Genomic DNA, 13686 nt, shown 5'->3' with positions numbered 1-13686 from the left:
GGAAAGGCTCTTCACGGGTGTGCTTCACGTTCCCCAAGTGCCAGGAAGTGCCGGTTCTAGAGGGTGTGTCTTGCTGCCCAGGGAACCCACACTTGGGCCCTCCGGAGCGCCAGCTTTCGTCTGCTAATTTAAAAGAACGCAGCGTGCTGCCCGTAGACCGAAGGGGTCGGTTTGCTCAGTTCTTTCAATCTGTGATTGGTTATTTTCTTTACCATCATCATTTTAAGAGAATAAATTTGCTGTGGGAGGGCATGATATCAAAACTGATGGAGCTTTAGGACTTCACATGAGCTGTGTTTTGTTTTTTACCAAGGAAGGGAAGAACAAAGTTTTATTTATTTACGTTTTAGTCTTTGTTTATACATTTATTTTGGCCTTTAGATGTGTATTTGGTGGCAACGTCATCAAAGTCTGATTCTTGTGATGTAATTACTGCTTCAGCTCCTGTGAGACAGACGACAAGGACTGGCGGTCGGCTGGCGTGTGCAGACGTCGGTGCGCGGCGGGGCGGGCTGGGTAGGGTCGTCTCACCGTGAGCCGAGTCGTGCGGATCTCCGACTGTGGCTTCTGAAAACTGCCGACATAATTACTGTTTGATGGAACTAGATCCTGCCGTAGCTTCTCTCTATAGTTAGTCAATGTTCCTTTGGATTTAATTGTCTTGCTTTTGGTGACACATTTTGCATATTGTCTTACGGAGGTTCAACTTCAGACATTTTTGTTTATTGAATTCAGTGTAATGAAAGAAGCAGCGTGAAGCGGGTTTAATCTCTTGATCTTGAGCAGGCAGAACGGTTGAGGGCCGTTCATGGTCCGGGATGGTTGGTGGTTTGATGCTGATGTGGGCATGGGTGTGAATTCTATCATTACAGAGGTTTGAAAGAGAAAGGCAGCCTTGGGTCTAGCAGCAGACCTTTCTGTGAATTATGAAAGGGTAATTAACAACAACAAGAGAGGTAAAGCATGGCTTTCATACAAACGTAAAATGAACAGTTATACGTTTCATTTATCTCATTAATTCGTGAGGAACCAGTAAGATGTTACAGACGGTTCAAAGGAGAATTTGTAAAATACGTACAGCCCAATAAGAATGCCGACAGGAATCCACAGATAGATACACCATTGGTCAGCGTCATGAAGAAGAAGGAGCTGCATTTTCTGTGGGCGGGAACCGTCTGCGTTACTGTCTTGACTGTGGTTTACGGGGTTGTACAATAGCTCACAGACAGCAAAAGGTGGAGGTGGCCCCCAGACTGTGCTGTTTTCTGCCTGTTCCTGACAGATGTTCTGGAGGTTCTGTCATCCCTCTGTCGTCCTCCAGGCCTGCGTGCCTTTGTCGGCCTAGTCAGTCAAGCATCAGGCATGGTTTCAGGAATGGCACAGAAAGACGATTGGTTGTCTGGGCTTTTGCCTGTTTGCGGTTAAGTCAAGATCTTTATAAACTTTGTATTTCTTTATTGTTACCTCAGAGCAGGGCTGCCGGCCTGGTTGAGAAGACGGGGCGCTGAGGAGGGCATGCTAGCCACGGTCTGTAACCGGGGGGCTGGCAGTGAGCGCACACCTGTGCAGAGGGGAAGTCTTTTTCTGACTTGTATAAAAGTACCAGATAGACTAGTTACCCTCGCCAACCACAAAGGGTCTGGTGTGTTTGCTTGGTCTCTGTCAGGGTTATGACAAATGAGTCGGTCGTCCTCACTTCAGTGTCTCCCTTTTGCAGGGTTTCTTACAGAGACTGGAAAGACCAGAGCAAGTACCATTTTTTCTACAGGAACGGAATCTGCATTCCAAGTAACACAGATCAGAATTATGGTAATTATCATACTCCCTTCTTTAAGCAACATTACTGCTATTTTTAAAAATAGGATTCCATTTCAGCGTCTATGTCACTACTTTTCATCATGCATGATGTGACCATTCTGTGCCAGGCCTGTAGCAGAGCACAGGGACTCACGGGGGAGTGGACTGTTGTCTGGGGAGGTGTGATTCTAAGGGGTCTCTTCTCAGGAAGCAGCTTTTTTACTTTTCCAGGACTTAACGGATTCAAAGTGTCATCTTGTTGGTTTGATTCTGCTTTAAGCTCTTTGAGTTTAACCGTATTGTTTGGGACACAGCGGCCACGGGACACAGCGCCTTCAGCGTGCTTCAGCTAGGTCTCTGTTTTCAGGTTCGGCGCGGTGGCATTGGTGCCCAGTGTGGGCTGGTGTTCGCCTATAACTCATCTTCGGATAAATTCCATGCAGAAGAACACTTCAAAAGGTTTGAAAAATATGACAAATGGAAGCTTCAGGAATTCAGGCAGTTTGTAAAAAGCAGGTAAGGAGCAGGAAAAAAAATCTCTGTAGTTAAAGAAGGCTGTATGCATTTATCTTGTTGGCAAAATGTGCTTTCGTGTCTCCCTGGAAGAGGTGGCCCTAGCCCACCCGCAGTGGCCATGAGCACTCACTGCTTTCTAGCAGCATCTGCGAAGACGTGTCTTAATCTGTTCATAGGTCCTGCCTTGGTCCCTTCCGTGACCAGGCCTGCACATCTCCAGAATGGCTGGGGGTGATACACGCCTGGCCTGTCTTCAGTCTCACTAGGCGCCGGGCAGTGTACTGTTGCCCCAGCCTCCCTCCTCCTAATCATCTTTCACTGGAGACCACTCTGCACTGGGCCTGCTGCTCGGTGTGGAAGAGACACAGCGAACAAGGTAGCACAGTCCCTGCTCTGCGGTGCTTACTGTCTGCTCAGACCAGCAGCGTTGAGGTGTTGTCAGCACTGGGCTCTGGGAGGCAAGACCCCGGAGGGAGTGTTGTTTGTGGTCAGAGCTAAGGGAGATGCACACTCGGAGGAGAGGTCCTGAGCAAATATTCGAGCACACTCGTAGGTGAAGTAGGGCAGGCTCAGGGCCCCGCAGGTGCCAGAAGTGACTGCGAGGTGGAGTGGCGGGACGTGGAGCTGGAGGGCCAGGAAGCAGCCTGCTTACTAAAGGCCTTTCTGTCTCTGGCTCAGGGCTTGGACTTTATCCAAGCAAGGGTGGGGGGCCAGCATAGTGTCAAGGAACTTCGGGGGAAGAACAGGGAGACCAGATGTGTGTTTTACAAGTACTGTCCTGGTTCTGGATCGTGCTGTGTGCAGTGTGGCCAGGGGAGAGCCAGCATGGAGGCGGAACGGAAATGGAGGAGGCGGCCCGAGGCCTGGGGCCCCTCGGCTAGAGCAGCATTGGCAGTGATGGAGAGGTGGGAACCGATGAAGAGACTATCAGATGGTGACTGTAGAGCAGAGGAGGAAGGTTGTGTAGGCATTGGGGAGTCCTGGGATTTGGGCTGGGGCAGGTGGGGACACTGGGAGTGCCCTTCTCTGACAGAAACTAACTTGGGAAAACAGTCTGTAAGGAAGGTGGTGAGCTCTGTTTTGGTTCTGCTGCATTTGAGGTCTAGGAAGACGTGGAGGTACTTGGCAGCTCCTTGGATGAGTGCGTTGAGCCTGGAAGAGGTACCGAAGGTACCAGTAGGAGAGACAGTTGGAAGGGTAATTAAGGTGAGTTAGATTGTTCTGGAAGAGTATGTGGGCTGGGAAGAGAAGAGAGACCCTCTAGATCAGCACACCGAGAGGCACCAGGAGGCTGAGAACAGCCTGCGAGGCAGCAGGAAGCCCAGGGGGGTGAGGGTAAAGGGACTAGGGAGTGAGCAGCAGGGTCAGCTGTTACCCAGGCTCCTTTGGACAGAGTCCGCAAGTGGAGCTGTCGGATTCAGCCCCAGAGGTCATTGGTGAGCCCCGGGCAGCGTTGCCTCCCGCGTTCCTGACAGCAATTAAAACTCACGGAGCTGAGCCCAGGACTTGCTGATTGTGCTACTGTCTGGGGTGACGGGAGCTAGAGTTAACAGAGGCCATCAGCGGTCACCTGGGACCGTGCCACTAACCTTGGCTGTGCACACGCATCACTGAGGACCGTGTTCCACGTGGATTCTGATTCAGTAGTTCTGGGTGGGGCTCTGACCTGTAAGAAGCTGGCAGGTGACTGATGTTCCCCACCCACAGACCACACGTGGAGTAGCACGGATCTAGAATAACCCCCTCTCTCCTCTGGACTGCCTTTGGGTGGCGTTCCTGATAGATGGTCGTCCAGTCTCCAGAACAGTCCTCGTGATGGAGAACTCACTGCCCTTCAGGGGTTAGGTCATGTCCAGTTGAAATCTACACCTGTGATTCCAACCCTCTCCATGAATTGGAACAAATCTCCTTCATTCCTAAAATCTCCCGAGACAGACAGAGCAAGAGAAAGCAGGAGCGGGGAGGAGAGGGAGAAGCAGGCTCCCCGCTGAGCAGGGAGCCTGATGCCAGGCTCGATCCCAGGACCTCGGGATTAGGAGCTGAGCCAAAGGTGGCGTTTAATAGTCCGAACCACCCAGGCACCCCCAAAAGATCTTTTTTTTCTTTTGAATGTGTTTTTAGGCAGCTCTGTCCCATTCCTGGGACGTATCAAAGAGCTAAAACCTGCTGTTAAATAAGATCTTTCACATCTTACATAGGATTTTCTTTTAACCTTGATGTAGGTTTATTCACTACTCGCTTGCTGACTGTAGCTTCTGGTTGCAGCCCGAACTACTCCGAAATCCTGGGTTGGTCGACCTGCGTGTTGCCAGTCTCTCTCCAGCTTGGAAATCAAAATGTTAACGTGCACGCATCTGTCTTCTTCCCTGTCCTTCTGGCCCGATGTCAGTCAGTCAGTACGCTCCTGAGCCATCTGTCTGACTGCCGTGCGTGCTCCGGGGACACACAGTCCGTTCTCTTTTCTGCCGTCTGTCTTCTGTGTGGCGTAGTGAACGAGGTTGCCTCTTTGTGCTGTCACCGGCCAGTGGCGTCTCCCTCTCGAAGAGCTTCTTGATGGCTCTGCCGCACAGCAAATTAAAAAAATCCTCAGACACAATATTGATGAAACTCATTGACATGGTTTTGCGTTAAGACAGAATACCTCCTGTCCTGTTGGTTTTAGGATTAGTTATGTCATGATTGATGCTAAGAAAGTCTTCTGTTGAGAACATTTTTTCTCCCTGTTACAGAATCTACTCTGGACCCTTAATCTTCTCCCTCTTCTTGCCACGACTGCCCGCGTTTGCTTTTCCACACAGAACATTCCCTTGTTGCTAGCTTGCTGGCTGCATCACAGCCTGAGTAGTGGAAAGGTTAGGAGCGCTACTTGAAAAGACTGCCCTCTTCTCCTTTGGTTATTTAATCCCAGAAAAGGGAGTACAATTCAGGTGCCTAGTTTTTCAAAAAGAAGTGGCCGGAGTTGTGCTTCTTGAGCCCTGAGGCTGAGATGCGTTCCTGGAAGGACCTTCGAAGGAACAGGAAAAAACGCGGAGGCTGGAGTTTTCCTTTTGTGGAGCTCCGGGTCCTGCACGTTGCCTGGCTCTTACCCTTCACTGCTGCACGTGCACTGGAGCTCAGGCTGGGCGTACAGAGTAGCCAGACCTAGGGAAAGAAAACGGAACCTGCCTCTCCTTTGGATCTTTCTAGAAGCACACAGCGGTTGTTGCATTGTTTCTTAGTCCCGAGTCACTCATCGAGGACGTCTTGGTTTCATGTCTCATTTTTCCACTATGCCAGTTATCTAGAGAGGCAAACTTTCTCCTTAGTCCCGGATTATATTTGGGACTGATGCTTTTTCCCATGTCGGAGAGAAGGAGGCGGGGGAACGGGGAGGACATCACCAGCAACTACGCCCTGGGCTTACAGGCAGCAGGTGCCACACCCCGTCCCGCTGCTTACTGCAGGTCGTACGTCCAAGCTATATGCTGCCCAGATGGTGCCTCACGCGCCAGACTCCCGAGAAGTTTAGGAAGAGGACAGTGCTTTGTGATTACCATTGTGTTCACAGGGTTGGTTGCTCAGCTGATGGCCTTGGAGAGGATGACCCTGTTGGCTGGTTCGAGCTAGAAGAAGAATGGGATGAAGCAGATGTGAAGTTGCAGCGGTGCAGAGTTGCCAAAGTAAGCATTAGGGAGCCGTGGCCCCCACGTGCGCCCACCGCCTCCAGTGATTCCGTCCATGTTCATGGAGCGGCTCGTGCGCGCCAGCCCCATGCCAGCTCTGGAAGCCGGTTGGTCGTGACTGTGACCCTCACGGAACCTGTGGTCCAGTGGGAGACACAGGCGTAGGAGACGCCACAATACGGGGACACACGGGGAAGCGTGGCTCACCCGGCCCACGGTCACGGGGGAAAGCTAGCCCGGAAAGCTGGTGTGCTGCCAAGTGTTGAAGGTCGATGAGGTCACCGCCCGCAGCCAGGCTAGGGTGTGTGGGGAGTGGTGTGTGCAGCAGGGAGAGTGGGGAACACTCTGGCCTGAGTGCACAACAGATGTGTCTCCGTGGCTGTGAGGGAAACCGTGATGGTCTGGCCACTTCACTTCTTTCAGCCTTAGTGTCACGCCTAGCGAGACGCTTCAGTAAGAGAAGTGCGCACTGTCTTCGGGGCTTAGAGGCAGTAGCTGTTCGGTCAGGGTTGACACGCCTGACAAGGGCAGTCTGAAAGCTCATGGCCAAGGAGCTGCCACTGTCAGAATCGGAGGGTTCGCATAGCAGGTGGGCGTTCACGTGGCTTTGGCTCCGAGCAGACAGTGCGGCGTCCCGGGCTGTGGGTCGTATACACTAGTCGGGAGTTTGGAGAGGATTCCGTAGGGCATTTGCTGGCTGTTTCTGCCATAGACGTGACTCCTGTTTCAAAACGACTGGGCCACAGAGCAGATGTACTTCCCTGTGTTTGCCCTGAAGAGGGGGTAATGCCGTTTCTCTCATGGTGATCCCTCCCAAGACCTGACTTGATTCAGCACTAGTGTTTTCTCCCCGTTTGTTGAGATGTTGGACTTCTCTTTTACGCCCCATGCTAGGCAGAGTGGGACCTAATAAATCATGAAGGTCGTAGGGGGACCTTCCCAGAAAGGCCTTTATCTTCCCTCCGTTCATAGTCCGGCTTCTGAGTCCTTCTGAAAGCTCTCTGTCCTTTCCAGTACTTGATGGTGAAGTTCCTCTGCACCCGTCAGGAGTCGGCAGAGCGCTTGGGAGTGCAAGGCCTCAGCATCAGCGGGTACCTCCGGCCTGTGCGAGCGGACGCGGAGCCGCACGTCATCTGTGCCCACTGCAGGAGGGACGGGGAGGACAGCGTCTGCGGGGCCACCCTGCTCCTCAAGACACTTCAGTTCATTCAGCAGCTCGCCCATGACCTGGTACCTCGTTCCTTGGGGGACGGTTAATGGTGGTGTGGAGGGAAATGAACACCAGTGGGTGAAAGCTGGCCCTGTCGAGCCGTGCAGTGTGGACGTGTGCAGCTGGCTTCGTGCTGCCATGGGGACGTGGGGAGAGCAGGGGAGGGAGGTGCTGGGCGTCCGTGGTGTCAGTCAGTGGAGGACCGTGTGGCCTGTGGCCGTCATGGTGAGGCTTCCTGGAATAGACCTACAGACAGACCTAGAAGCCCCTGCTGTGTTTGCCAGTGGTGGTCTAGGGAGACCACGCACGTTCATGGGATTTCCACCTCCCTCAAGCCCTGAGAGAGGCATTTCTGAGGAACAGGTGAATTCTGTTTGCTCACTCAAGGCACCAAAATGTCAGGATTTGAAATCATTTGTGTTCCTGACCCTGACTTGTACAGTCACTAATAAAAACGCAGTGACTGCTCGATCCGAGGAAGATTCTCGCCGCCATCATACGTCAGGGATCGGTGGGGCCTCTCGCCCTCCCACGCGGGGAAGGCAGCGGTTCTGTGTCAGGGCGAGTTTGGAAGGCTGTGACTCAGTTTAACTCTGGTGTGTTTGGTCTTTGTTATTCAAGCTCTCCTGTCACAGCAGAAGACATAAACGGGGGGGGGGGGGGGGGGAGGTGCTGCGGCTGCGGGGGCGCCGGGGTCCGAGCACACCGCCCCGTTGTCTCGCGTGGCCGGGTGCGGTGTGTATGGAGCCGGGGAGTCTTCGGGGCTGTGTGTGTGTGTGTGTTTACACACATGTGTTCTCACATCCACACGCCCACGCACGCACGTCCTGTAGAAAGTTTCACACCAGGAACAGTTGTTCACGCGCCTCTGAGCTGGTGAGAGTCCGCAGCGGCTGTACGGGCATCCTACACCCTTTCACACTGAGGAGTAAGTGAGGCATCGCAATAGTTCTCTAAATGCATTTTCAATTTTATTTTTTCTGGTTTTTATAATTTTTCAGGTGCAGCAGAAGGAAAGTGGCGTAAAATATAAATCTTTTCTGGACTTCGCGGGTCTTGATTTGCAGATCTTCTGGAATTTTTACAGTAAATTAAAGCAAAAGTAGGTCAGAATTTGTTATAAGGTGATAATCATATAAACAAAACCAAAAACCCTAAGTTTTGCGTTCCAAATAGACCATTTTTTCTAAGATTTTTTGACTTCTCACTAGTTTATATGGTTCTCGTTTGAGAGAAATGGTTATTATTAAAGATAACACCTCACGTTTCTGTAACATACCTTGGGCAGTGTTGCTGCAAATATTTTGTCATCCAATTGTCGTTACAACCTGGTGGGGAAAGCCGGTCAAGCATTGCGGTCGTGCCCTCGTTTTATAGACAAAGAAGTAGGATCGGAAACGTGCGTCCTTGCCCTGCTGGGAGCAGAGTCAGGCAGGGTCTGCGTTTCAGACTCTGCCCGGGACGGTGTTCTTTCATTCTGCCTCTCTTGCTCTCCTTGGCCTTCTTTTGACCGTGCCTGCTGTGTAGACGAGAGTGCTTTTCAGACAGCTTTGGAGGGTGAAAGCAACGTGCCGTTTTGCTCTCTGACGGTCCCTGTCTCTCCGTAGCCCAAGGGAAGAATGCATCTGGGCACAAACCCTGCTTCTGCGGCTCCTCCAGAGCTGCCTCCCCGTGCTGCAGAGAGACGGGCCGGCCGCCTCTGAGGAGGCCAAGCCTCCGCGGCAGAGCCCGGGAGGGGCGGCGGCCGCCAAGGAGCTCCACACACACTTATGCGACGGTACGGATTGGGCTTGTCGTTCTTATTTTATACTTTATTTTTTTAAAAAAGACTTTATATGACTCTTTGACATATAAAGAGAGAGAGCAGGAGAGCGCAAGCAGGGGGAGGGGCAGAGGGAGAGGGAGCCTCACACAGGGCTCGATCCCAGGACTCCAGGATCACGACCTGAGCCGAAGGCAGACGCTTCACCCACTGAGCCCCCCAGGTGCCCCTGAGCTTTTCCTGAATGTGACCCTGTGCTGCTGGCCTGCCAGGGTCTTGCTGTGAGAACAGGGATGCTGGGATCGTGCAAGCCCAGGAGAGGGGTCACTGCTTTGGAAAATGAGTGTTTCCTTAGATCTTCTTTTGAATTGTTATTTTGAGTTCAGGATTTGTCCTCACCAGGGAGTCTTCCTCCTGGTTTCTGACGCACAGGTGTGTCCACCGAGAGTGATGACTGTCATACCCTTCAGTCCTTACTGTGGCGAAGACACGGATGGGAGGGAGGGGGAGAGGCAGTGGTCCACGGGGAGTAAAACACATGGCCACGTGAAGTGGCTTTCAGGGCTTTGCCCCGCTGCGGCTCAAAAGGACAGGGGAATAATGACACGGAAGCTGGTAGGTGTCGTTTCCTTACGCCGCCTGGCCCGTACAGAGGCATTCCGTACGCGATGGGAGTGGTGAGTTTGCGAGCTAGTGAAGCACATGCGTGCGTTGTCGTGAGCGCGTGGAAGTGTTAAAGCCGGTTCCATTGTTTGTTTTCATCAGTGGTGGATAGGGTGGACGGCGATTCTGCGCCCATGCAAACGTTAAAACAAGAAGTCAGGAATACCCTTCTTAACGGAGCTGCCGTCTTCTTCCCTGATCGACAGACCCGGCGGAGCCATCTCTTCGCCATGATGGTAATCATCACGTACGGAGGACGGGCTGCGCTCCTGAAGTCTGGGGGGATGACATTTATTAGTCTGTTTTCTCTGAATATGTCCTCAGTTGCAGTTTTCCAGATGTGTATTTAATCCTCGCTGTATGCGAGTCGTGTGTGGGACACGGATGCCTGCGGACCTAGGGCCGCCCTTAAGGAGGGGACGGCAGGTCGTAGCCTGTCATCTTAGAAAGGGGGGCGCAGTCTCCGTCATCTTCGTGATTGGCCTACAACCAGCCTTCTTTTTAACATTTTCACTTTTGATCATGGGGAAACGGAAAACAAATACAAAACTAGAGTCAGTATGATACCTCCTGCCCCGCACGCGCCCGTCACCTAGACTCGGCGGTTGTGAACTCCGACTAATCTGGTTTCATGTGTGACCTGCTTCATCCACTCTCTCCCTGCCCTTTCCCCGGGATTATTTCAAACTCGATCCCTGGCCTGTGACGAAACGTAGTCCTCGCAGACCCCTTCGCCTTGTTGCTCAGACGTTAGGGCTGGCGGGTGAAAGCGGTCTCGGTATTTGCAAGCATTATGTTACCAAGTGGAGTATCCCGTACAAAGATCAGATTTTTAATACTGGAGGCAGTGTTTCTGTGTGAAAACGAGTGTGATACATGGAGAAAGGTATTAATAGTAACGTAAGACAGAGCCATGGTTTCTCTCTCTGGTCAGGCTCTGTGCTCAGCATGGAGTCTGCATATTCCTCTCCCTGCCCATCCCCCTCCAGGCGCACACGCACGGGCACGTGCTCTCTCTCTTTCTCTCAAATTATTAAAAAAAAAAAAATCTTAAAAAGTGTCTCTGTCTAAGCCATACTGAAGACATCTAGGTCAGGGAGCTTCAGAGTTCCCGGTGTCCCCGTGATGGTACAACACAGGGAAACACCAAGAGTAGCAAGGAAGCAAAATTACAGGCCAGTCTTACACGTAAACATTGTAAGAAAAGCCTAACAAAATATTAGTAAACCAGTCCAGTAAAATACAAACAAAATCCTGACGCAGTTGAGATTTATCCTAGGAAAACAAGGGTGGCTTGACGTTAGAAAATTAGTAAGTGAAGATGGAGGAAAACGTTATATCATTAAACACAGATAACATTTAAGTAAGATTAACTTCTGATGATGATTGAAACTATAAAACCATTAGCAAACTCAAAGCAGAAAGGAGCTCCCTCAGCTGGGGGAGCGTGTGCCCCAGACTTTAAACAAATAATCTGCTGGACGGTGGGTCCTCGAAGCATCCCTTTCAAAATGAGAAGGAAGACAAGGGTGCTTACTGGCCGCTGCTTCTCAGTGGGGTCGTGTTAGAGGGTCTGGCCAGTGCGGTAGGTTAAACAGAGTAATTGGAAAGGATAAAATAAACAGTTCTTTATAGGTGATCCAATATTGTCTGTAGACAAGTAGTAGAATGCCTGATAGGAGTTTGATGAAGAAAACTAGATCCAGCATTTTCACCTCTAAATGCAGCAGCTAATTAGCAAATGTGAGAAGGTCTCTGTGGGATGCATAGAAAGAAAGCAGGCGGGGAACAAAAGCATGAGATGTGGTCTCTGGTGCCAGAGGGCTCCAGGCCAGGGGACACCTGCCTCGAGGAAAAACCACAGGTGCATGTGCGTTTAGAGGACACGCGGGCCAGGGCCAAGTGACTGCAGAGGGTTAGGAGAGGAGGAAGGATCTTCGGTTGTTTTCAGCTCTCTGCAAAATTTGCACGTCAGCCTGAAGGATCAGTTTTCACACAGAGTCATGACCTTGGACAGCATCAGCTGGCTTCACCCACTGGACTGTGGGCGGGACTCCCATCTTGTTTTACCAGAAGCATACCAGGCCGCTAAGCAATGATTGGTTTTGCTAGCATGTGTTCTACACATAAAAATGGAAAAGGACATATGACCTCTTGAATGGCACTGCTGCCTGTTAGCCCCGTCACTTTCCCTTTGCTGTCCCTGCTGGCAGTGGTAGGAACACCATACCTTGTGTCTCCCACCCTCCTGTTGCAGGCAGGGCCCTGGGTCTTCAACCCTCTGCAAGTCCCCTTTGGCGCCTTGCCTAACAGTCAGTGTTCGGTGCGTTCAGTGAATTAAGAAAGTGCCCCTAAGATAGCCGGCAGCCTCGTCAGGAGATTTGTTCCTCTATCTGTCTCTGTAGGCTGCTCTGGCTTGTGTCGAGAAAGCTTAGGTCCTATTTAAAAACCAAGAGAAAACTCAGCAGAAATGCACTCTGTTCCTGCCCTTTCCTTTTGCGACGTTGTGCCCAGCGATGAAAGGCACACATCCTCCTAGACATTCGTATTAAGGTTTCCTGCAAGAAAGCTTGGAAGGGTGAACGTTAGCGGTGACCCAGAGTAAGCCTGCCGTCTGCCGAGCTCCGGGCCGGTCTTAGTTGGGTGCCACGAAGCGTGTGCCGACCCCGGCCTTCCTCACGCTTGGGACCAGTGGGCAGTGGCGTTTCCTGCTGCCGTGGGCTCTGGAGTGTCGTGGGGCAGGGGTTCTGATTGTGCACTTTGTTGTTTTCTAGAAGAATGTCACCGAGCAGGAGCACAAGCAGTCCCTGCAGCTCACTTTCCATTCACTGTGCACGTATTTTAGGTACGTTTATAGTGCTTTTCGGCTCTCTAATATTTCACATCTTCGCAAAGCTTTCTTTAGCTACCTGTCCCCTCTGCTCAGCCAGATTTCTAGAGTGTGATACCACTAGTCCCAGGAATGACTAAAGCAGTGGTGGGGTAATAATCTTGTCGGGAGTTTAATCCAAGTCCCAGGCCCTGTGAGACCGATGAGAGTAGAACCGCTGGGGATCTCTGAGTGCTTCAGATTCTGAGTGATACTTGAAGATACAAACTAAAGCCAAAGGAGCTTGGCGTCCTGTACTCACGTCTGAAAACTCAGAAGCACAGAATCGTAGTTCGGCAAAGGAAGTGAGCCGGGAGGGGATGACTTGGAGATTTTTATGTGCTTTGGCTGCGTTACCGGAGGTATAGGCTCTCGAAGGAGGGAGGGAACGAATAGCAGTAGCGTCAGCTGCTGTCTGCATGTCAGGCTGTACCTAGTGCGAGAGCAGACTTGGAGGGCTCTAAACTGGGTCTGGACTCGAGGATCGGGGGTGAGGGAGGAGCTTCAGAGCTCGTGTGGGGAGCATTTGAAGACATGGGATGTTCAGCCTACGTTGTCAAGTTAGCCAGCGGACTAAGTTAGCCAGCGTGAGATGAGGAGTGTTTGTTGTTGGCGATCAAGGTGATGTGGTCATCAGATCGACTTCTCAGAGTCTCTTCTAAGGACCTGAGGCTTCACGGGCCTGAGCTTACCAAGGACATGGGGACAGACAGTGGCCCAGGACCAGCTGGGACCTGGCCCTTTTCCTGAGCCAGGCTCCTCCGCAGCCCGTAGAACTGGCAGCGAAATCTTGCTGGTTCTTTTTTGGAACATTTAAGACGAAAACAGGAATTTGCCCTGCCTGAAACAAGGTGTCGTGACCGATTTGTGTCCTTTCAGTGATAAGGATCCCGGTGGTCTTCTGCTTTTGCCTGAGAAAGGTGACGTGGCCGACTTGAACAGCAGCGAAGTGCTGGCGGGCATGAGCACCCTCCTGTCCGTCGCTGCTCGAGAGGTAACTGGCGGCCGCTCCGCTCCCTTCACCTCGTGACCCAGCCACCGCGGGCGCCGCCCCCAGGGGCCCCGTCCACAGTGCGGCGTGGCTTTGTCCCTGTGGCCGTCCCGCATGGGCACCAACGCTCACCAGGCTGCTGTGGCTCCTCACCACCCACCCCCGCGGCCAGTCCGGTGCGGGCCAGCGAGCCATCGACGTGTGCGGACGTGCTCG

The 13686-nt window shown here is 52.0% G+C and overlaps 1 protein-coding gene across 6 annotated transcripts in view; it reads left to right on the top strand.

The window, feature by feature from the left end:
* ZZEF1 (zinc finger ZZ-type and EF-hand domain containing 1) overlaps positions 1–13686 on the top strand; it is a 98156-nt gene that overhangs the window by 28439 nt on the left and 56031 nt on the right. For 4 of the 6 annotated variants that reach the window (XM_045804839.2, XM_045804836.2, XM_045804838.2 and 1 more), the window contains exons 10-18: positions 1718–1809; positions 2165–2313; positions 5861–5972; positions 6990–7205; positions 8187–8287; positions 8793–8962; positions 9713–9846; positions 12385–12455; positions 13359–13473. In XM_045804839.2, the coding sequence (XP_045660795.2) occupies positions 1718–1809; positions 2165–2313; positions 5861–5972; positions 6990–7205; positions 8187–8287; positions 8793–8962; positions 9713–9846; positions 12385–12455; positions 13359–13473 (1160 nt within the window). The remainder of the gene's footprint in view (positions 1–1717; positions 1810–2164; positions 2314–5860; positions 5973–6989; positions 7206–8186; positions 8288–8792; positions 8963–9712; positions 9847–12384; positions 12456–13358; positions 13474–13686) is intronic. The other 2 variants (XM_045804840.2, XM_045804837.2) reach the window with 1 other exon arrangement.

The sequence above is a fragment of the Ursus americanus genome, chromosome 14 (assembly GCF_024610735.1).
Source record: "Ursus americanus isolate L20-20 chromosome 14, mUrsAme1.1.p, whole genome shotgun sequence".
Classification (NCBI taxonomy): Eukaryota; Metazoa; Chordata; class Mammalia; order Carnivora; family Ursidae; genus Ursus; species Ursus americanus.
Note: the sequence above shows the minus strand (reverse complement) of the source record. Positions and strands in the feature narration are given on the sequence as shown.